This window comes from Phaseolus vulgaris, chromosome 3, assembly GCF_000499845.2.
Source record: "Phaseolus vulgaris cultivar G19833 chromosome 3, P. vulgaris v2.0, whole genome shotgun sequence".
NCBI classification, from domain to species: domain Eukaryota; kingdom Viridiplantae; phylum Streptophyta; class Magnoliopsida; order Fabales; family Fabaceae; genus Phaseolus; species Phaseolus vulgaris.
The window spans coordinates 7,655,822-7,679,115 of record NC_023757.2 but is presented as its reverse complement, the minus strand read 5'-3'; the positions used below and the strand labels follow the sequence as shown (position 1 = coordinate 7,679,115).

General features: G+C 34.5%; 2 protein-coding genes across 2 annotated transcripts; one reads left to right on the top strand and one right to left on the bottom strand.

Annotated features, from left to right (window-relative positions):
* Window positions 1-3,247: 3,247 nt before the first annotated feature.
* LOC137806515 (glutamate receptor 2.7-like) lies at window positions 3,248-7,078 on the top strand. Its single transcript, XM_068606696.1, has 5 exons — window positions 3,248-3,560; window positions 3,802-5,075; window positions 5,357-5,663; window positions 5,759-6,156; window positions 6,366-7,078. Exons 1-5 carry the CDS (start codon window positions 3,299-3,301, stop codon window positions 6,810-6,812), a joined length of 2,688 nt encoding a protein of 895 aa, XP_068462797.1. The 5' UTR covers window positions 3,248-3,298; the 3' UTR covers window positions 6,813-7,078.
* Window position 7,079: 1 nt separating this feature from the next.
* On the bottom strand, window positions 7,080-19,459 carry LOC137806517 (apoptosis inhibitor 5-like protein API5). The gene is made up of 17 exons (XM_068606697.1): window positions 19,101-19,459; window positions 18,844-18,939; window positions 18,578-18,739; window positions 18,016-18,115; window positions 17,866-17,931; window positions 16,860-16,957; window positions 16,694-16,768; window positions 16,446-16,595; window positions 16,211-16,276; window positions 16,062-16,127; window positions 15,003-15,113; window positions 9,981-10,070; window positions 9,795-9,901; window positions 8,381-8,495; window positions 8,229-8,294; window positions 8,045-8,145; window positions 7,080-7,614 (listed from the first exon to the last, which is right to left on the bottom strand). The coding sequence occupies exons 2-17, from the start codon at window positions 18,928-18,930 to the stop codon at window positions 7,419-7,421; spliced, it is 1,656 nt and encodes a 551-aa protein (XP_068462798.1). The 5' UTR covers window positions 18,931-18,939; window positions 19,101-19,459; the 3' UTR covers window positions 7,080-7,418.
* Window positions 19,460-23,294: the final 3,835 nt, after the last annotated feature.

Sequence of the window (23,294 nt, the reverse complement as noted above, 5' to 3'; positions counted from 1 at the left end):
AAATAATGCGAACAATAAAAATAAAAATAAAAAGGAATAGTCTTATTTTGGTGAAAATTTTCACTTCCTATCTCAGTCACCACTTTCACATATCAATTTCATTGAAGGGTTTTTTTTTCTGACATTTTTATCAACCAAACTTAAATTCAAAATCTTGATCAATCTAGTTTAGAATTCAAACCAATTAATGTTGAAATATCTATTTTTTACATAAACCACAAGTATCCTCTACTAAAGACAATAGTTGATACATTCTCATGCTATTTTTAAAAAAAAAAAAATTATAAATGAATTTTGAACTGGTCTATATGTAAACTAGAAGTTGTAATGAATAATATTTATGACAATAGGGTTGTCTCTAGATCCCATAAAAGTCTGAAATTTACGAAAGTGCAGAGCAATTATAGCAAAATATTTTCCATTGTCCTGTTCAAATTTTTGCTTCGTTTCAATTTGACGCTTATTCTCGAGAATCTTATTGTTGGTTTCCAAGTTCCACCCTCTTCTTTCTTATAATCACAAGTTGCTTCCAAGTTACGTGGACCTAAAGCAAATTTTGAAAGGGCGTACTTTTGAAAATATACATATTAAAAACAATATAAAATTTATCTTTTCAGCTTCTAGAAAGCAAAAATACTTATCCCATCATACTTAATTTAACTTTTTTTATACCCTGATAATTAATTTCATTTAGCAATTCCTTCTCGATCAATAATTAAATTAATCTATTTTAATTATTTTAGACATTTTTAATAAAGATTTTATTGTATGTAGTTTTGAATTCTTCTCTTAAAATAGGAGTTTTCTTTTTCTTTAAAAAAAATAATCAAAGAATGTGTCAAAATTAGCTTAAGCAACTATATTGGAAGTTTAAACAAAAAAAATAAGACAAAAAAGTAAAAGAACATTATCTCCCAAGGATAATAAATAAAGAGGAACGATTGAATTTCAAAAATTCAATCAGATAGACCCTCGTTTACATTCACTTGGGCTAATAAAATTATATGATATTGTTGTATACCACTACCATTATTTTTTCTTGGGTTGACCTGTTTTTGAGGTTATCTTATTCACTTTCACTTCAACTTTAGGAGGACGTCTCGATCTCTTGAAGGTTGAACTAATTTATCGTCTTTACTCAATTGTACCTCTTTTTTCATCTTTCCAACTCAGAACTTAGAGACCAAATTGTCCTTTTCTAAGATAACACCAGTTGAGAAAGAGTCAAATGTATCTATTGAAAAGATGGTCGAACATGACTCTTGAGCCTCTTGTATCACCTTAAAGAGATTTAAAACAATTTTGCAATACTAAATCTAGTGAAACAGTTTTAGAAGTAACCTGTTTGACAACAACTAATTTAGGACTTGTCGCATTAGTTGCAGATTTTAGATGAGAAAATCCTTCTAAAAGACTAGAATTTTCAAGAAGCAAGGAGTTCTTTTTTTGTAACAAATCATCTCATTCATGGACATCTTCCAAAAATGGCATATCAGCAAAAATATCATTTTGAGATCCTGAACCAGCTTTTATATCTCCAACTGATTTCTTAATCTTTTGACCAACAAGAGATCCACTCTCCATCTGACCAACAACAACTTCAAAAAGGTATCAAGATCAATAGCAAGTCCCTCAACTTCCACCCCTCCTACATTAAGAACAAACATATTATATATTTGTGCATCTATTGTAGATTCTATTTATCTGTTACACCAACCACTTTCTTATGAGGGACATCATTAGTTTCTTTGGTCTGGGCAATCACATGTTTAAACTATACAACAACAAGTTTGAACAAAACAATAGACAATTTGATCGTGTTATTGAGATTATCAGGATGTCGTCTACATTTAAAAATATCATGCCCTATCATTTTGCATGAAGAGTAAAATGGAGACAGCTTCTCAAATTCAATATCAACAAAATCAAATCTTTTCACCAAAATTTGATTAGGCAAAGCAGATTGCATATCAATATCAACAACATTCTAGCAAAAAAAACATTTAGATTTATTTATGGTGCAGTCATCAAGAGAAAGTGAAGTATCAATCTCTCTTATAAAGAAAATTGCTTTTAGTTGTCAATACTCCAAGAAAGACTTGAATCCCGACCCAACATTAAGCTTGGTAAGTTTCATGGAAGATGACACAAAAATTTTAGTCCAAGCAAAAACTTACAAAATACCTAGATTCAGATTCCAATACCCTACCTAGGACTCTTACCGTGTCTTAAAGGAAAGAAAAAACAAATTCATAAAATTCTTTTCCTAAAGAAATAGCTTTCCAAGATCTTAGAGATTTCCAGTTAATATCCAGTTTTTTGAACACATTCATATGAGTAAGAGATTTTTCACCTTTGGATAGTATTATTTTTTCATAAAGGTGATTTTTAATCAATCTGAATAAATATAAAATCTTCCTTAATACAAGGAGAATGCACTTGTGCAAGTGGATATCAACTCACTATTCCTAGCCACCAACTATTAAATATACTTAAAACTTTAGTAGTTGTAGTTCTCTCTAAAAAAAGTATATATTTATTATTTCAACTTATGTTTTTATTGTAGTTACTACATGTAACTCCTAACAATATTTTATTTTTTATTAGTAATACATCCATTGTATTTGAAAATCTTAACGCTGAAAATAAATATAAATTTTCCATTCCTGAAACGCCTACTATTGCTATTTTTTTTCACTTATTATCATAGTTGTGTATTGAAAAGACAAAAGGAGTATTGAAAAAAAGAAGGAAATTAGACAAAGACCGATTCAATAGTATTTTCTTACAATTTCAGAATACAAGGCTGGTTGATAACATTCTTGAAGTTTACCATTAAATACGCTTAATAATAAAAAGATGTATATTTCAATTAAGATTCTACCCATCAAGATTATCTTTAATATTAAAAATTCAACTAAGCAAATAAATAGAATAATTACCAACTATAAGAGGGGAAATAATAAAATGAAACTGTGAAGGGAAAACAATCTTCACTTTAAATATTATTTTAACTGATGAACAATATTTGTTTATTAAAAATATTAAGGCCATGAATCGACGCGTGTATACTCCAGTTCTTCTCAGACCCAACTTTGTCTGTAAGTGTGAAGTCAAAACTGTATAATTGACCAAATCAAACTAAACTCCAGCCCAAAAATGGAAGAATCTTTGGGTCCAAGTCCAGTGCTATATATTTTCTCTTCTCATTGCACCTTTCTTCATAACTCAACTCTTATATTGCATTGCATGAAACTAAGCTTGCACACAAATGAATGATATTAGTAATTGAAGCAAAATGAATTTGCCATCAACTATTTGCCTCTCTTATTTACTCCTTTCCTTTCTTCTCATTACGTATTACCAAGTTGAGGCTACAGATGGAGAAAACCAAGTCATATCTATTGGTGTAATAATTGATGTCAACTCACGCATTGGGAAAGAACAGCGTGTAGCCATGGACCTTGCAGTTCAAACTTACAATACCACTTCCAACACCTACAAGCTTGCTCTTCATTTTCAGCAACCCATCAAAGATCCCTTCAGACCCACTTCCCTTGGTTAGTAATTTCAGTCATTTGCTACATCAAAAAATTTCATGCTTTTTCTGATATGAATTCTTAAATGTTTTTAATGTTATTGCCAAGTTAGAATTAGAATTTCATCTTAATAATCCGTATAACATTTAATTAAAGGTTATATCTAATTCTGATCAGAAAACTATATTTAAGTTTCATTTTATCATTTTGGTTTAACCTTGCCAAGTATGTGAAGTATTGAATGTGAACCTATTTCTTGCAGCTAGAAGAATGATTATGAGACAAAAGATGCAAGTGATTATAGGGATGCACACATGGGAAGAAGCAGCTTCAGTAGCTGAATTAGTACGCAAATCTCAAGTTCCTGTCATATCCTTTGCAGCTCCTAGCATTACCCCACCATTGATGCCAATTCGGTGGCCTTCCTTGGTAAGAATGGCGAACAATGGTACTGCGTATGCAAAATGTGTTGCAGATATGGTACATGCTTATAGTTGGCAGAGAGTAGTAGTCATTTATGAAGATGGAGATTATGAGATGCTAGCCTTGCTATCTGAGACCCTCCAAGATGTTGGTTCACTGATCGAGTACCGTTTGGCTCTTCCATCTCTTTCTTATCTTTCTAATCCTGCAGAGTTCATTCGCGAAGAGCTGTTTAAGGTGATTGAAAATACACAGTCCCGGGTGTTCATTGTTCTGCAATCATCATTGGAAATGGTGATTCATTTGTTCAGAGAAGCTTCACAAATGGGACTTGTGGATGGAGAATCAGCTTGGATAATCCCAGAGAGCATAACTAATTTGCTTGATTCTGTCAACAAGTCTGCTATTTCCTACATGGAAGGAGCTTTAGGAATCAAGACCTACTACTCTGAACTTAGCAGTGAATATCAAAATTTTGAGGTTCGGTTCAGGAAATCTTTTCGTGCCAAGTATCCTGAGGAGGACAACAGCAGCCCGGGATTTTATGCTCTGCAAGCACATGATAGCATTAAAATTGTTGCACAAGCAATAGATAGAATGGAGAGTGACAGAAACACTCTGCTAAGAGAAATACTTTCTAGCAATTTCGTTGGCTTAAGTGGAGAAATTCGATTTGAAGCAGCGCAGCTCTCTCAGAATTCTACCTTCAGGATTGTAAATGTAGATAGGAAGAGTTACAGAGAGTTGGACTTTTGGACTCCAGAAGGTGGGTTCATGAGTAGCCTTCCTACAGAACAAGGTTCAAATAGTGTTTCTAGAAACACCAAAAGTTTAAGTGACGTTGTAATATGGCCAAGGAAACTAACAACAATTCCAAAGGGATGGAATCTGCCTACTAAACAAAAACCAATGAAAATAGCGGTTCCTGGAAGAACCTCCTTTTCCAAGTTTGTCAAGGTTGATCGTGACGAGCTTACAAATAAATATAAATACACTGGATTCTGCATTGACATTTTTGAGAAGGTGTTACCCCTTTTGGGGTATGACCTGCCATATGACTTTCATCCCGTCAATGGAACCTATCCCGATCTGGTTCAACTGGTCTATAACAAGGTAAAGCCTTATTACTCATTCTACTCTGCCTCTTATTTTTTGTAGAGATGGTTAAAGATGCTTATATTTTTACCACTTCACATAACTACATGAGCAAGTTCCTTTACAATCAGCAAAATAAATAAATGAATTAAGAAACCTTCACTTGTCCAAAATGCAATGTTGGTTCTTGTTAATTTTGAACTTTAGGTAGAATTCTTCTTTTTTTAACTCCCTTTTCTTGCTTCACTAACCTAATACTTGTATGTTTGCGATGTGGCTTAATAATGATGAACTTGAAGACTTACGATGCTGTTGTTGGCGACGTGACCATATTAGAAGAAAGATTGCAATATGTAGATTTTACGATGCCATATGCAGAGTCAGGGTTGTCAATGATAGTTACGGAAAAGTCTGAAGAATCGACATGGATGTTTATGAAGCCCTTCACCTGGCAAATGTGGGTGGCAACTGGTGCCGTGTTGATGTACACAATGGTAGTTGTTTGGTGCCTGGAGCGGAAACCCAATCCTGAGTTTCAAGGCAATTGGAAGAGCCAGATCAGCACTGCGCTTATGTTTACCTTCTCCTCTCTATTCTTTGCTCACAGTAAGTATCATCTTCATACTTCAATTAAAAACAATGATCAACTTTATTTCTGATTCGTATTAAACTGAATTGATGTCAATGGTTTAATGTTACAGGGGAGAAAATTTATAATAACTTAACTCGAGTGGTGATGGTATCATGGCTGTTTCTAGTTTTGATTCTTAACTCAAGCTACACTGCTAGTCTTTCTTCCATGCTCACAGTTCAACGACTGCGACCAAATGTGACTGACATTGAGTGTCTGAAGAAGAACAACATGAAAATTGGTTGTGACGGTGACTCATTTGTTAGGACATACCTGGAGCAAGTCGAAGACTTCAAGCCAGAGAACATCCTACACATTAATAGTGAATATAGTTATGAAGATGCATTCAAAAACAACACAATAGCAGCTGCTTTTCTCGAAGTCCCCTATGAAAAAGTATATATCAGTAAATATTGCAAGGGATACTCTGCCTTTGTGCCTACCATCAAATTCGGAGGACTGGGATTTGTAAGTCACCGTAGAATTTCCTCTATTAACTACCATATATGTTAACTAACTGTTTTCTATAAGTATAATATAACAATCCTTAAGCCCTGGAGACCAAAGAAAACTTAAAAAGAACTCGAACTTTGCGGATTACTGTGAGCTGTAGCTTTAACAAAAAGTGGTAAATATGTTTCGCTAATTCTTTAAAAATCTCTTGAATCATCATGCAGATGTTCCAGAAAGGCTCCCCAGTGGCCAAGGACTTTTCCAGAGCTATACTGAAGCTCTTAGAGCAGGGAGAATTAAAGAAGTTAGAAGACAAATGGTTGAACACAGATGAGTGCTTCAACAATTCGACCTCCGATAGAACACAAAGTTTGAGGCTTGGAAGTTTCTGGGTTCTGTACGTCCTTTCTGGTGTCACTTCTACTATTTGTTTTCTCCTTTACACCATCCAGTCGCTGAAATCTAGTCACACATTGCAACATGAGGCAGAAGAACGTAATGGCAACCTTAGTGATGAAAGCCAATGGAAAAGGATACTTGATATAGCTAAGCATATCTATAGCAGGAAGCATCCACCATTTACACGCGAGCATCAGCAGGCAATGGCTCCACAATTACCAGATATCATAACGGTGACTTCCCCACCAACAGTTACTGTTCACAACTCTTGATCATCTAGCACATAACCAACAATAAGCTTTTTCACCTAATTCTAGATTTAGGAAGGTAACTTAGGTAATCGCATACACAGTATTTCAGTCGTTACCCATTTTCATTATCCGGCTTCTGTATCTTAGTCATTAACATTTTTACGGATTCCAAGCATAACAACACCATTTTTGAACTTCAGAATAACAGCAATATGAACCTTGTAAATTGCTTATTGTAATGGGTAGGAAGTGAATACATTCAGATTGATTGGCATTGATAAGGACAACTTTACAAAGAATTAGCCATTTAATTTCTGATTGCTTGAAAGGGGTAACATACGGTCTTCATATAATTGCACTCGTCATTAAATTACATGCATACATACCAACGAACATAAGTTCCGTCAGCTGGTTCTCATCTGCTGCTTGCAACTAATCGATTAGAAAATGATCAATAACTCAGAATTCTACATAAACAACCTTTGTAAAAAGTACGACTACATTAAAATTTAAAGTCCTCTATATTCAAAACTTCCTCCGACAAAGAATTTTAGTACATTAACAACAGGTCCTATTCGTATTCTGGTACAATCTCGTGAAATCTGATGTTTTCATCATGCAACGAAGTTACCGATACCCTCCTCTTCCTCTTCCACGACCACCCCAGCCCCGGCCTCTGCCCCTCATACCCCCTCTCCCACCAGAAGATAATCCTTCCAGTGCTCTATTGACAAGTTGATTTTGCAAACCACCACCACCACCTCGACCTTTCTTTGATGCAATATTGTTGGACCCGTTGGCAGCATTAGCAGGCCGTTTTGCTCTGCAGAAGTTTAGTAAATTATTAAGTTTATCAATTTCAATTACTACTGTTTCCCAACTCCCAGTGCAAAATTATATCTTTAAAAAAATCATTTTATTCCATGAACAGTCAATTAGGCTAAGGATCAAAACTTTCAAGAGAACAATGAAACATATACTCACTCTCAAGAGGGAAAAAGAACAAAGTAGCGTGTATAGATTGGATAAATTTTGTAAAATGCTTTATGATATAACTAATATAGCTTTCCAGAAACTACTTTTTCTTAGCATCTAGAAAATGTACTAAAGCAGTTTACCATTAGGTTTCCGCTCTATTTCCACAGAAATTTTCTGACTGTTTAAAAAATGAAGTACCTCACTTTTATTTTAAGAAAAACTCAAAATAAACAAGCTATAAATGATCTTTAAGAGCAAAAGAGAAGATAACATACCCAGAAGCAGGGGCGTTGGAAGATGAAGTTTTTGTTGCTTCTTTCCAAGAAAGATTGATTCTCTTATCTCCAATAAAGGAAGGCACTTTAGTACGCAATGGCTGAACACACAAATCAAAGACAGTGAATCACTATTATTTTAATAACTTAATTGGTCAAGTAAAAAGGGTACCATCCCTCTTACCTTTGTCATTGTCAAAATGTTATTACAGGTCCGTAACCCAGTTGTGGCATTCTGCTTTTTAGTTTTCTACATAATCATGTAAAAATGTAAGCATGACATGTCAATAAGAGAAAGGCAAGATAAAGAACCATCAAACAAGAAGTAGAACGCACAATTTTTTCCTTTTCTTCGTCAGTTTTAGCACCTGCCATAGATTTGTTGTTTTCATCCATTCCTTGGGTTAATTTCTTGATTGTAGCCCGGGTGAACTCCTCAACATTATTCAATCTAATTAAAGAAAATAAACAAAAAAAATGTGACCAGATTAACAGGAGAAGTCATGTTTAATAAAATGTAACCATTCATTGTCGTTATTACTTATATATACAGTTGAAATAAAAGCTAACCAACTCATAATCCCACTAAAAGAGACACTCATGTTTTCCCATTATTCTTTTATAGTTTTAATTGGTTTATATTTTAATGGTTAGATTGAGTAATAAATGGTTAAGAATTATTAAACTGACGCTGCTGTTAATTTTAAACAGCAGAGAATCCAATCCTTCCCAAACTACTGTATTTAAGATTCAGGAGAAGTAAGATCCATATTACAATCACATAAACACAGTCAAGAACAGGGGCGGTCATTTCTTGATCAAGCCAGATTTTGCTACAAACATACGCATTAGATGTTTATAGTTTATACTGATGCTCTGCATATAGCCTCTTAATGATAAAATCCAATCAGACCTTGTTGCTCATTACATGCCTTGTACAACATATTTTTGAAAATATAGAAAATATTGCTATAACTTTGGACTCAATTGACATCCTCACTAAAAGTGAACTAGATAAGAGAATTTGTAGGAGTGGACGACAGATGAACCCATATCTGGAGTAGTTGAAATATCAATGAAGTAGCAATTCTAACTGTTCAGTCTAATAACCCCAAAACATGATAAACAAGGCAAGCTATTACTCATTGACCTCAAACAAACAATTATTGCACACTACCCAAGAATACAGATAAAAGTATTAAGCTAATGCATTAAAGACAATGTCCTACCACATTATCTCTACGACAAGCATGTTTGAACCTTACATAAAGAACTTCAACTTCAGACACGGCAGTTTACACAAAAATTTACTGTGCATCCAAACGAAATGTAAAAAAAAAAATTATATAAGGATGTGCATCCAAATGAAACCCGCAACGGCGTTAACCCCTCCTTAGACTTAAACACCATAGTGCATGTTTGAAAGATCTCCCAGCTAGCAAACGGGGAAAAACAATCATTTTTCAAAAGTAAGCTGAAAGACACACATAACCGGTTCACTTTCCATATCTACATAACAATATTATTCCCTTAAACTTGGAATTATTTGGACTTGATTATAGCGGGGGGCTTTCATTGGTCTGTCACTAGTAAGTGCTACTGTAAGCCTTTATCAAGACCTGCAGCATATGCTAACTTTGGAATTGGAAACCCCATCGTAAATTTTTTTGTAATACTTGCATATATGACTAGACCAAATTATATTAATAGTTGACAAGACAACATAATATTATCAAAAGAAAGCTGATACCTTTCAGTAAAATCATTATAATGCTCAGAAAAGTCCTCTCCAAGCCTATCAGATGGCTGGCCAGTAACAATTTTGTATCCGCATAAACTATTTGTTGCATTAGGAACCTATATCACCAACTTCAATTAAGCACCATATACAACTAACTATTCATAACATTAGCTTAGACAAGGTAAGGTAAACCACCTTATGAGCTAGGTGATGAAATGTGTACAACAAGCACTCAACATAGGTAAAGTTCATCTCTTCTCCAGTTTTCTTCCAAGTCATATATTTCTGAAAAAAGAAAAGCAAACAGCTTAATGGAAACAGTGACAGTAGAAGATAGAAATCATTTTAATTTAAATAGAATATTAAAAAATCCATATGTTAATCCTTGACATATTGCATTTAATTTGATTTAATTTCCAAAGATCAATCACAGCAGTATACATCACACTTTGAATTTGACTCAGTAAGTGAACATAATTGAGCAAAATTTGGGTTTGCATCAATCAACATATAGCTAAAAATATACTGCTCAGACAATGAGCAAGAACAGAGCTGAAATTATATGAATAATGTTAGAATAGGTATTAAATGTAGGTACAAAGTAGTTGCATTGTAACATTGCTTTATGCTATCATTATAAACATGAGATCATAAGAGAGGTGTGATTAAGCCCTCTAAAATACAGTCTCTCTTATTTATCTCAAGTAGGTATCAAAGTGGGTTGATCCCGCTATGCTGGTCTCTTTCTTCTCTGGCATAGTTTCCACCACTGTATGTCGCCGTACGCCACCGGCTGTCATCACAGATTTCACCAGTGACCACCGAATCTGGGGAGTCTCTTTGAGCAACGACCACCCCCTTGCCGGTCCCTAAAGCATATTCTGCTCCACACGCCACCACGCGCACACTTTCCATTCATTGTTGCTCTAAATGTGTTGTCCACGCCTCATCTTCCTCTCATTGGAGAGAGGTCGCGCTTGTTGGACCTCCTCGACGTTCTGACAATAGATTCTTCTTTTATGACAATGTTAAAGGTCAAACCTAGGGTTTTCTATTTGTTGTTATTTTTGGTTGTTTCTTTCTCTTTGATGATCTCCTACAACAATGTCTTATGGACCTATTGTCTCCTTCTCTGGAACTCCTACCATTACCACTGAAAAACTGAATGGAAAAATTATCTCTCTTGGTTTGCCTCAATTGAAATGTGGTTCCTTGGCCAAGGTTTCCACGATCACCTTGAACAAGACGGGAGTAACGTCATCTGATCAAGCTGAACAGGGGAAGGACCTGATTCTCAGCTATGTGCCTTGCTATGACAGCATTTGGAACCCAAATTATTGGGTACTCTTAGATTGTTTAAAACATGCAACTGTTTTTTGGAATAAGGCTCAAAATATTTTTTCAAACAATATTTAGCAACTTTACAACTCTTCCAATAGGCTCTCTTTTAAACAAAGAGATCATGACATGATGTCTTCCATGAGTGAAGCTCAATTTTCTATTGAAGAATTAAATATGTTCTTGGAGGTTGAGTCATTAGTCGAGATCAGGAAAAAGGTAGGGAAATTCTATATGGTGCCATGTTATACATCTAGACTTTGAACATGTTAGAAATCAACTTTTAACAGGTAACGAAGTCCCCTCCATGTAAAGCTTAATCACATGGCTCCTTCGAGTTCCAACACTTCAAAGTAGGATTATTCAAGAACATGTGTATTCTTTTGTTGTGGTTTCCACACATGGAAGAGGAGGACGCAGTGCTAGAGGAGGACATGGTGGAACGAGACATCCTCAACATGTACTGTAAGAGAATGGGTCACGTTCAAGAGAAGAGCTTCTCTTTGCACAACTTTCCTGGCAAGACAGACAATATCTCTAAAGCTGTAGTTATTGAGCTCAAATTCTCTAATGAAGAATACCAAGAATATTTGAGGTTGAAATCAAATAACTTGGCACAACATCTACAAATCCCAACTTGTCAACATCTTGCATCTCAAGCTGTGGAGAGTCAAAGCCCATGAATTATTGACTCAAGTGCTTCTTATCACAATTCCAATAAAACCTCTTTGTTCTCATCCCTTTCTTTCCTAAAAAATCCTCATTTCATAACTTTAGCCCAGGGTTCTAAAGTTTCCTGAAAGGGTATTGGTCAAGTTTCCCTTTCTCCTTCCTTAATATTCTTTTTGTTCCTACTTGTCCTTTCAATCTTATTTCATTAAGTCAATTAAACCAAGTCTTTAAATGTTCAATAACTTTTGATGCCAATTCATTTGTTATACAAGAACGTGGTATGGGTTAATTGATTGGAGAAGGACATGAATCGAGAGGTTTATACTATTTTGGAACGAGTCCACATGTATCTTGTTTTGCATCTCCATCTCCTAAACTTTTACATGATCGTTTGGGACATCCTCACTTGTCAAAACTAATAAAAATGGTCCCTAAACTTAGTAATCTTCAGACATTAGAATGTGAGTCATGTCAACTAGGAAAACATGTTAGATCTTCTTTCCCTTAAAGGTATGAATCAAGATGTACTTATTTTTTCTACTATCCATTGTGATATTTGGGGATTTGTTACTTTCATTGATGAATATTCTAGATGTACATCCTTTATGTCTTATGAAAGATCGTTCTAAACTATTGTTTATATTTACATGCTTTTTGAATGAAATCAATTTGGCCAAATAATTAAAATTTTAGGAAGTGATAATGCCAAAGAGGTATTGCAAAGAGGAAAAGTAGACACTTGGTTGAGACTACTTAAACCCTATCGCTTGGTGCCAATATACCAATCCATCATCGAGGCGATGTTATCTTAATTGCTTGCATCTTACTAATAGAATGTCATCTTCTCTCAGCATAAGGTTCCTTATTCCATTCTTTTTCCAACTGATTTGCTCTTTCATATTCCCCCATGTGTGTTTGGTTTTGTATGTTATGTTCATGATTTGTCTCCAAGGTTAGATAAACTCTTTACCCCTGTTGTTAAATGTGTCTTCTTGGGCTATTTTAAGCTTCAAATTACTCTCCTGAAACCAAGAAGTACATGTTTGCTAACCTCACTTTTTTAACAGACTCCTTACTTCTCTTTGTTTGTTCAAGATGTTCATTCCATCCAGTAGGTCATCCTTATGCCATTAGTTGAGTTTATTATTCTTAGTGCTTCTGATAATCCCAATCCTATTCAAAATCCTCTTGAAACATTGTCACCTCCTCTTCTTACCTATGCAAGATCCAAATGACTAGTCCAATCCTCCAAGGAGAATCTTCTTCAAGTTCTTCTCAATCGTTGCTCAATACCACGACTCGTAGTAATGATGATTAAGCCTAGCCCATTGGCCCCCAAAAAGGTACTCATTCTATCCATAATCGACAACCCTATTTATAATTCTCTTAACTATCAAAATATGTCTCCTTCCTATTGTTCTTTTATATCCTTTGTGCCAATAACTATTCCCAAAAATGTGAATAAAACACATGATAATCATGGATGGCAACAGGCCATGATTACAGAGATGTAGACACTTGACTAGAATGGCACCCCTTCCACCTAGGAAGGGGTCAGTTGGATGCCGATGGGTTTATGCCATAAAAGTTGGCCCCAACGATGAAGTTAATCATCTCAATGCACAATTAGTTTCTACTCTCATATTTATGGCCTTGATTATAGTGATACTTTTTCTCCGGTGGCCAAAATGATTGTTCTTCGTCTTTTCTTTGCCATGGCGTCTATTCGTCATTGGCCACTTCATTAACTGGAAATTAAAAATGTCTTTCTTCATGGAGATCTAGAAGAGGAAGTTTGCATGGAGAACCTTCTAGGTTTGTTGCTCAGGGAATGTTTGGTTTGATTTGTAAGTTGTGTTGCCACATGCTTGGTTTAGGAAATTTAACTACATTTGTTCAAATTTTTTAACTGATAAATGTAGTGAGACAGATCATTCAGTTTTTTATTGTCATACCTCTCTTGGAAAATGTATTTACTTAATAGTATATGTTGATTATATAGTCATTAAAGTAGCTCAGTCAAAAGGTGTCATAATCTCTCAAGGAAATATGCTTTAGATATCCTAAAAGAGACAGGTATGTGATTGTAGACCAATGGATAGTCCTATAGACCCAAATCAAAAGTTAATGACACAACAAGGTGAATTGTTCTCCAATCGAAAAAAGATATAGAAGACTCATTAGAAAACTTATTTATCTTACTATTACTAAACATGATGTGTTTGTTGCAATTGGTGTTGTGAGTCAGTTCATGCAAGTTCATTGTATTATTGGCCATTAGAATGCTATCATTTGTATCCTAAGGTCTACTCTATGAAGACAAAGGAAATACCCAAATCTACGGGTATTGTGATGCTGATTGGGCAAGATCCCCTACTGACAAATGCTCTACTACAAGATATTTTGTTTTCCTTGGAGGAAATATTATTTCTTGGAAAAGTGACAAACAAAAGGTAGTGGCCTGAACAACTGTTAAAGCCGAATATAGGGCAATGGCGTCTATTACTTGAGAACCTGTATGGGTGAAATAATTCCTTCAAGAACTAAACTTTTGCGAGATTCAGACAATGAAGATGTATTGTGATAACCAAGTTGCTCTCCACATTGCTTCTAATCCAAAATTTCATGAGAGAACTAAACACGTTGAAGATGTGTTAACAAAGTCCTTGAGGGGATCTTGGATTGAACTTATTTGTTCCAAGCTTGGTACATACAATTTGTATACTCCAGCTTGAGAGGGAGTGTTAGAATAGGTACTAAATGTAGGTAGAAAGTAGTTGAATTGGAAAATTGCTTCATGTTGTACCTATGAACTAAAATATCTTTGTATCTAGGAATATAGTTCAAGCTTTTGATCTTTGCTCTTCACTCTACTCATTGTATCATAATTCTATCATTATAAAAGAAGCATGATTAAGCCCTCTAAAATATATTCTCTTGTCTCTTTTATTTATCTCAAGTAATAACATTATGAATTTATAACTACAATAATAGAAGAAGTCTTCAGAACAGTTGCTCAAGAAAAAATATGGATTTAACACAATACGATGCTAGCCACATCAAAATCACACTTCTGTTAGTCAACAATGCGCTTGGAAATAACAGCATAAACTAAAACTAAAAAAACAATCGATATGACAGAAAACATACTGCTATGTATAACAAACTAAAAGTGCTAATTTAGCCAATTTTCAACAAAAGGTTTACCTTCAACAACTGAACAATAGAAGGAAGCATTTGGCGTGAATCTTGTGGAGTTGTATAAGGGGAAAATTCTGCAAGGCTTCTGAGTAAATCTACTTTCCGTTCTCCAGGAAGCTGACAAGGAATAAATAATTCATACAAATAAGTTTCTTAACAACCAAAAGAAAACTTCAATAGACAAAAATTATTAACATGATCCCAAAAAGATTTCATTAATCAAAAACATTCACCAGCTAATAGATGTAGAAAGGTAACCAGTCAAACTACCACAGATAAGATTCCTTAATTATTTTATCGGAATACATCTAAAAAAATAATATTACCACAGGTGACCAGTTAAGAGTTTTCTTTGTAATTTAGAAGCCTGTTCTGTCACTAGCCCAACAAATAGAATTTAGATATTTGTAAGGTAAGAAAACATTGTATATACGTTCAGAATTGCTTCCATTACGAGAGAGTAGAAAAGGCACTATCTTGTTGAAAGGCTCAAAACATCCACCTTTATCAATGATCTTTAAATACTCTCTTTTTTTCATCTTTTCAGATGAGCATCCTTAATCCCACACACATAGGGAAGGGATCCACTTATTCCATAAGTCCATTTAATAACTTTTTCCAAGGCATTAAACTAGCTGCTGGTTTAAAAAGTTTCATTAAGTAGATCAAGTATACAAAATTCATATTCTAAAAAATTATTTGATAATATCAATTTATTTTAACATATACTACAATTTTCAAAATAGAACTCATGGCTATAAGATTCCATTCTCGTGAATGTTCAACTACCTAAAAGACATGCATGACAACAAAATTATATAACATATTTTCACAGTTACATCTATACATTCTGTATCTTATAAAAAGTTATAGAATAATCTATCAATTTATCCAATGACATAAAGTATTAAGGAAAGAGGCAGAAATATTATACATTCTTATCAAAAATAAAAGAATATTATTATTAAACTAGTTGAACAAAGCAAAAGGAAAAATATTAAACGAGTTGAACAAACAATAAAAATACATTCTTATTCTTTCAAACTAAATTATCTGAAGTAATACCTGGTCAAAAACAGGTATTATATATTTGTTTATATAGTTGAGAAATTTGCTGCTTGATGCACCCCTCTACAAGAAAAAAATAATACTGTTGAATAAAAAAACTAAACAGAAAACAATGAGAAACATTAAGCAGTATAAACAGTCCTTACCACAACAAATGGAAGTGCCATATGAAGGCATGATATCAACCTGTCAATATGATCTGCATCTGAAACCTGAGAATTTCCATTTTAAAAACCCGTTATGAGACCTCAAAAACAAAAATACATTACTTTAACTTCTACCAGCAGTAAAGCCTAAAATCAAGAGATTATTTTACTAAAACATAACAGATTCTAACATATAAAATGACTGTATTTGTATTAAGAGAAGAGTAATAATCACATTGAACTGCGCATCTAAATCAGCTTGCCCTTCAATGATTCCAATAAGCTCTTTCATTCGTTCTGCCGGAGCCTTTTCACCAAATAGGCTCAAACTCTTCAGGAAATCCATAAACATTCGAAATTCTATGCCAGTGACATCTTCTAAACTCTGCAATTAAATTACCCTCAACTTATATCAACACTGCTTAAGTTACACAAATTAAACACTAATAGATCATTAACTGAAATCGTAAAAGTAATGAATACCTTTTTTATGAGATCAGTTATGTGTCTTTCCATTTCCTCCTGGGGCTTCAACAATTCAGCTTTGATAGAGAAAACCTATAATGGAGATATTTACTGTTCAGTATTCACTTCCATGTTAAAGAAGCAATAAATAAAGGTCTCATTAATCAAACATTTTTCTGCTTACCTTATCTCTAACAAAGTTTATAACTTTCTCACGGATAACATCATCAGTACTTGGCTCTTCAACACTGCCAATGTGCTTGAACAAAGCCGTCAAAGAAGCTGCATTGACAACTAAACTATAAGGAGAAAACATAAAGGAAGCACTAATTATAAATATCAAATGTCAGCAATCAGGAAAGCATATGTGTGATGGTTGTCAAAAGATTGAGCATTCAGTGGCAAAAAGTTTGTCAAGTACATCATTCAAAGCAATTAGCCTAACTCTGCACCATCAGTTTGGAATGCAACAGTTCTACAGAATTATTGGACTTCTGCGATTAATCTTACAATCACAAACTTTAAAAGTTCTATTACCACCAATGTGCAGCTCTTTACTGGAGGCATTAAAAAGAACATTAGCCATAATTTCAAATTCAGCAAATTATGCAGGGCACGAAACACCAATAGGATATCATCCATGCATAAACCAATGTTCAGAAAAAGTATTTCACCGACTGAATATGTACTATAGATAAGACTAGTGTTAGAATGGTATGCATTTTTTCTGTTTATATGGATGATAATGGCCAGTATTATTCAAACTACAAGGGAAAGAATTGCAGAAGGATCAAATTGCATGTACCATCGATGTAAAATACCGTTAAAAGATCAAGAAGATTGAGATACAAAGCTCTTGAATTCATGTTCATTCAGTTTACAATCATTCTAGAACATTGGTGATATACTTCTGTTACATGACAAAATACAACATGCCATTAAGCACACGTCAATCATCATACTAGTGCAACACTCAAAACTATAAGTTATTTTACTTTAGCATTGATGGACTCAGCTTCCTTAGCAAAATTTATACTATTAAGAGTGTGTTTGGAACTCAGTTGAGCTCATCGAAATGCCAATCAATAAAGTCCCGTTCCTTCTATGTTTGCTGCACTGGGAAGTGGTATTTTCTAGTTACAAGGCTGCAAATGAGTTTCCAAACAAGGTAAATATATATATCACAGTACCTTTCACATCCTGCCTCAGCAATGACATAAGAGCCTTATGTACAGCATCACGCTCCACAAATTCCTCTACAAGAATGAAAGAGGAAAAAAACATTAGAATCAATCATGGCTATGTTCTCAACCGCAAAACCTTCAAAGAGCCCAACTTACCAGATCCAAGAATTTGGACAAGAATATCAACCATCTTCCCAATATTCTCAGGTGTATCCTTACAGAAAAGAGGAAGTCCTCTAATTGCTTGCACACGAACCTGGGAAGAAACAGAAAAACACCAAACAGTGGAAACAAACCTCAGTACATACAGAATTCACTAGAAGTAATCCAGAGAGAAAACAGAACCACCAAGATACAGCAAAGCAGAAGACTTATTTTCTCCACTTCCCAATGTTTGGTTTAAATCTGATAAATGTCATTATTTCCCTTTAGTTATCCTCCACTAACTATCTTCGCTCCAACTACCCTTTATTATTTAGCCCGTTGAACCAACACAACCATGACCCAGAAAGCCTTGCCAGTTCAACCCCTGGTTTGGTTTTAAAACCATCGGTAAGACTTGGAGAGAAGTATCATAGCAATATGATATTGATGATAGTGGGGACAAAACCTCCCTTGCTTTTTTGTTTCCATTTTGAACAGGACGCCATTTCTTAGCCACACACTCATAAAAAATCACAAATAACATGATATATAATGAACAGGGAAAAATACGTACCCCGAGTTCTTCAGCCTCGACCAAATCAAGATGGGCATCGAGAGCGGGGCCAGAAAGGTCAGGAAAGAACTTGTAGAACTTGGGAATGAGCTGCGCAGCGAGTTGTTTCGCCTTCACACTCGTCTTCGCCGCATCAATGATCCCCTGGTAATCCTGCACATTCTGCGAACACCACAGAACAATCCAAAACCCTAATTGCAAGCTCGAACATCGGAATCCAAAACCCTAAACCAAGAAAAACGAGTATGGAAAAGCGAATTCCAAACCTGAGACTTATCCTTGGCATTGTTGAGCTGCTCCCCGTATTCGTAAAGCTTCTCGATGTAAGCAGCCTCTTCGGCAGGGTCAGTCATCGGAAGGCTCTGCAATTGCAGCAGCGATTTGGAGATTGCGATTGCAACGACGATTGGGATTAAATAACAAAATCAAGAATAGCATGAAACAAAAGAGGGGGAAAAAACAAAAGAGGGTTTTGTGCAGTGTTGCGTTGAGGGAGGGAATAGCGAGAAAGAGAGTAACAAACCTGAAGGATGAAGTGAAGAGTGTTGCTGACTGGGAATGATTCACTGGGTTAAGGTCAAGTAGCTCTTCGATGGGACGAGTTCCCCTTAACCGTACCGCACACACAAACACACAACAAACACAACACACTTTCTTTCCACTATATAACTCTACTGTCTCTTCTTCTCTTCTCTTATCTCTGCTATCGAAAAACTCTACCTCTGTAGATACTGCCCAAGACGACATGTCGTTTCACAACGGTACCTACCTTAAACGATGAGAATGGACTAAATATGTAAATTAGGAATATTTTTACCAATTAGATATATTTTTTTATATTTACTTAAGTCGGGTAAATTTTGAAAAAAAAAATAATGTCTCAAATAGGAATGAGCACGACTTATTAATTTATAAATAAAATATTTTTTTAAATAAATTAAAGAAGATATAAAAAGCATAATTGAATTATGTCACACCAAAATATTCAATTTTCTTTTTTGAATTTTTTTAATTTGTTAAATATTATACTCATATTTAATTTAAAATTTTATTAAAATTATGTATAATATTGCAATTTCTTTTATTTTGTTTTATTATTTATTCATAAATCTCATCATAACTTATTTTATTTTTGTTTATTTTTTCTTGTTTCTTAAATGCGTAAATTTATTTTAATTAGTAGTTACTAGTATGATCTTGAAAAAATTTAACTTATATAAAGTCAGTTATAAGACTTATTAATCATAATTAGGTTGTAAGACTTATTAATTATAGTCAATAATAATACAGATTTTAAATATTAGATATTAGTTAAGATTTAGTGTACAAGAGACTACTAACTAAGGTTTATAAAAATATATCTCCACTATAAATAAGGGTTCAACTTGAATGTTTTGTTTTGAAGTAATTTGAACTTTGAATTGAAACAAGATGTTATAATTTTGAAATATTGATATACAAGACATTTAAAACACATTTGTTTTCATCAACAATAAATAATATATTAAGTATGGAATACTTGGAAAAAATAAAAATGCTTTAATTAAAACACCAGTCTCAATTTCTATCAAATTCACATAGCATTTTATACTTAAAAAAAAATACAAGGGACATAACATTTTATACTCTTCAAAAAAAAAACATCTAAGGGACAAAAGGTTTGGGATTTGCAACCTACTTCTCTCAAAGTTGCTTTAATTCCTTCTTTCATCACTATTATGCAAAGGATAACTCCTTTGTATTTTATTTTGTTTTCTCTAGACTAGTTTTCAACCCTACAGATTAAAAAATCTTCCAAGCTTGCTAACATGATTTCTAACATTTAGAGAACTTGACTTGGTCATTCTCGTGATGTTTTTCTCTTGCTAAATTACTCATTTTAGTCTTCTTATTGATTCTAGTCACTCATCATTTCTTTCCACGTACATATTAGATTACAACATACCTTTGTGCAACAATTTCATTCTAATTCAATATCATGACTACAGTAAATACTAAGACTCATTCAGGGGTGCATGAGAAAAAGATTATTTAGTCAGATTACAAAGCACATGAACCTTCATCCAACCAATCTTTTTCTCCTACTCGTCACAATGCACCTGAACCTCCATCAAACCAACCTTTTTCTCCTACTATCATAATGCACCTGAACCTCCAGCAGACAAACCTTTTTCTCTCATATGCCAAGAAATCTAACACCCATTCATTATCAAACCTTCTCCAATCGACTTTTTTGTTCGACGATCCAGTCGCACATCAACCCCACCTTCCTGGCTTCAAGACTACGTAACGGGATCACAAGCCAATCATTCGACCACTGCCCAAGACCGGCCGAATGGAACTAGGTATCTTATGAATCATTTTCTTTCTAATTCACAATTTTCTTCTACACCTAGTGCATATCTTGCTAACATCACACCCACCAAAGAACCTCACACTTATGCTCAAGCTATCCTTGATCCAAATTGTCAAAAAACAATGAACGAAGAGATTTCCGCCTTGCAGCTAAATCAAACGTGGACCTTGACACCGTTACCCGTTGGGCAGAAACCCATCGGATGCAAATGGGTTTATAAAATAAAGCACAACTTAGATGGCAACGTCGACAGATATAAGGCGCGCCTTATCGCAAAGGGTACACTCAGATTGAAGGTGTCGACTATTCTGAAACTTTTTACCAACAACAAAATTAACAACTTTGAGGTGTCTCCTCACCATTGCAGCAGCAAAAAATTGGTTTACTCACCACCTAGATGTGCAAAATGTCTTCTTACATGACACATTGCATGAAATTATTTACATGGACTTGCCACCTGGGCATCATCGAAACGGGGAGAACATTGTCGACTCAACAAATCTCTTTATGGTCTCAAACAGGCATCTCGGACATGGTTTTCAACATTTTCTCATGTGATTAAATCTGTAGGATTTCAACAGTTCAAGACAGACTACTCTCTATTCACAAGACAAAATAACTCATCATTTACTCCCTTTTTGATTTATGTGGATGATATTCTTTTGACAGGAAATAATTTGACAGAAATTCAGTGTGTTAAAGACTGTCTATTACAACAATTTCGCATTAAAGATCTTGGAGACTTAAAATATTTTCTAGGGATTGAATTTTCCCGTTCCAAAGCTGGTATTTACATGTCTCAAAGAGAATATGCGCTTGATATTTTGTAGGATACGGGACTCACAGGTGCTCGTCCAGACAAATTTCCAATGGAGCAATACCTAAAACTCACACCAGACGATGGAGAGTTATTAAAGGATCCAGTCAAATACAGGTGACTCGTGGGACGACTGATATACCTCACGGTTACTCGGCCTGACATAGCATTTTTGGTTCGAACGTTAATATATACAGACTCCACGGAAACCTCATTGGGATGTCGCAATTCGAGTCCTAAAGTACATCAAAGGATCACCGGGACAAGGATTGGTATTGCCATCCGAGAACAATCTAACATTGACAGCTATTGCGACTCAGACTGGGGAGGTTGTCAGGCAACTCGGAGATCAGTATCTGGGTATTGCATTTTTCTTAGTTTTTCTATTATCTCATGAAAGTAAAAAAAAAAACAGACAAACGTATCAGGATCATCAGCAGAAGCAGAATACCGCGCGATGGCCAATACTTGTTTGGAGATAGTTTGGTTGCAATATCTATTGCAGGATTTAAAGGTGTCATGTAACTTGTCAGCTCAACTTTTATGTGACAATCAAGCGGCATTACATGTAGCAGCAAACCCAGTATTTCATGAACGCACAAAACACATTGAGATAGATTGTCACATTGTGTAACAAAAATTACAAGTCGGGATAATCAGTCCTTCATATGTACCGACACAATATCAGCTCGCAGATATTTTTACGAAAGCATTGGGCAAGGAACGATTTTTGACGATACGACACAAGTTGGGGGTTCATGATCTTCACCTACCAACTTGAGGAGGAGTATTAAAGAAATAATAATTATCAAATTATACGCAATTATTGTATGCAATATTGTACGATATTGTACCTAATTATATGCAATTAATTTAATAATGATAGAATCCCATAATCAGTGGATCCCTACCTAATTAGATTGTAATTTGAAAAGAGAAACTCCCTACACTAGTATATATTTCTTATACATGAAGTGATGTAAATATACACACAAGAGAATAAGAACTTCTTCTTTCCATCTTCTTACATACAATTTTCTTATAGTTTCTACTATGTGAGTGAATCACCATATATTACATACGAGACATGTATATTACTATCTTATTACTTTATATAATCCAACATATGTCTTTTTGGGGCAATTCCATCACTCCCTCTCATTTAGAGAACTTGTAATTATTAATCTCCAATCGTCTTACCCAAAGTCAACCCCTTCTACGATGAAAACACTTCTTAACACATATTTAAGACAAGTGATCGGATTCAAACACCAATCAAAATATGAAAACATTGCTTTTGTGTACTTTCTTGTGATCCATGCCCATGATTTGATTTGGACTAAGGTAAAAACTTTCACACCATTAGGTTTGAGATTCCTAAATATAATGTTGTTTCTATAGGTCCATATATTCCATATGAAGGCGACCCACACAATCATCCAAACACAATTACATTTTCTGCTTAAACCTAACAATTCGAATCCTAGAAATTTATCCTTGGTTATATTATGATATATTGATTGTACCTCAATACATGCACCACA

Excerpts from the sequence above, each read along its gene's own strand:
- LOC137806517 (XM_068606697.1), bottom strand. The coding sequence starts at position 18,930 with ATGACTGACCCTGCCGAAGAGGCTGCTTACATCGAGAAGCTTTACGAA. Across the intron at positions 18,116-18,577 it reads TCGAGGCTGAAGAACTCGGG|GTTCGTGTGCAAGCAATTAG; the intron begins GTACGTATTTTT and ends GTTTCTTCCCAG. Across the intron at positions 8,496-9,794 it reads TATAATGATTTTACTGAAAG|ATTGAATAATGTTGAGGAGT; the intron begins GTATCAGCTTTC and ends TTCTTTAATTAG.
- LOC137806515 (XM_068606696.1), top strand. The coding sequence starts at position 3,299 with ATGAATTTGCCATCAACTATTTGCCTCTCTTATTTACTCCTTTCCTTT. Across the intron at positions 3,561-3,801 it reads CTTCAGACCCACTTCCCTTG|CTAGAAGAATGATTATGAGA; the intron begins GTTAGTAATTTC and ends TATTTCTTGCAG. Across the intron at positions 5,076-5,356 it reads TTCAACTGGTCTATAACAAG|ACTTACGATGCTGTTGTTGG; the intron begins GTAAAGCCTTAT and ends ATGAACTTGAAG.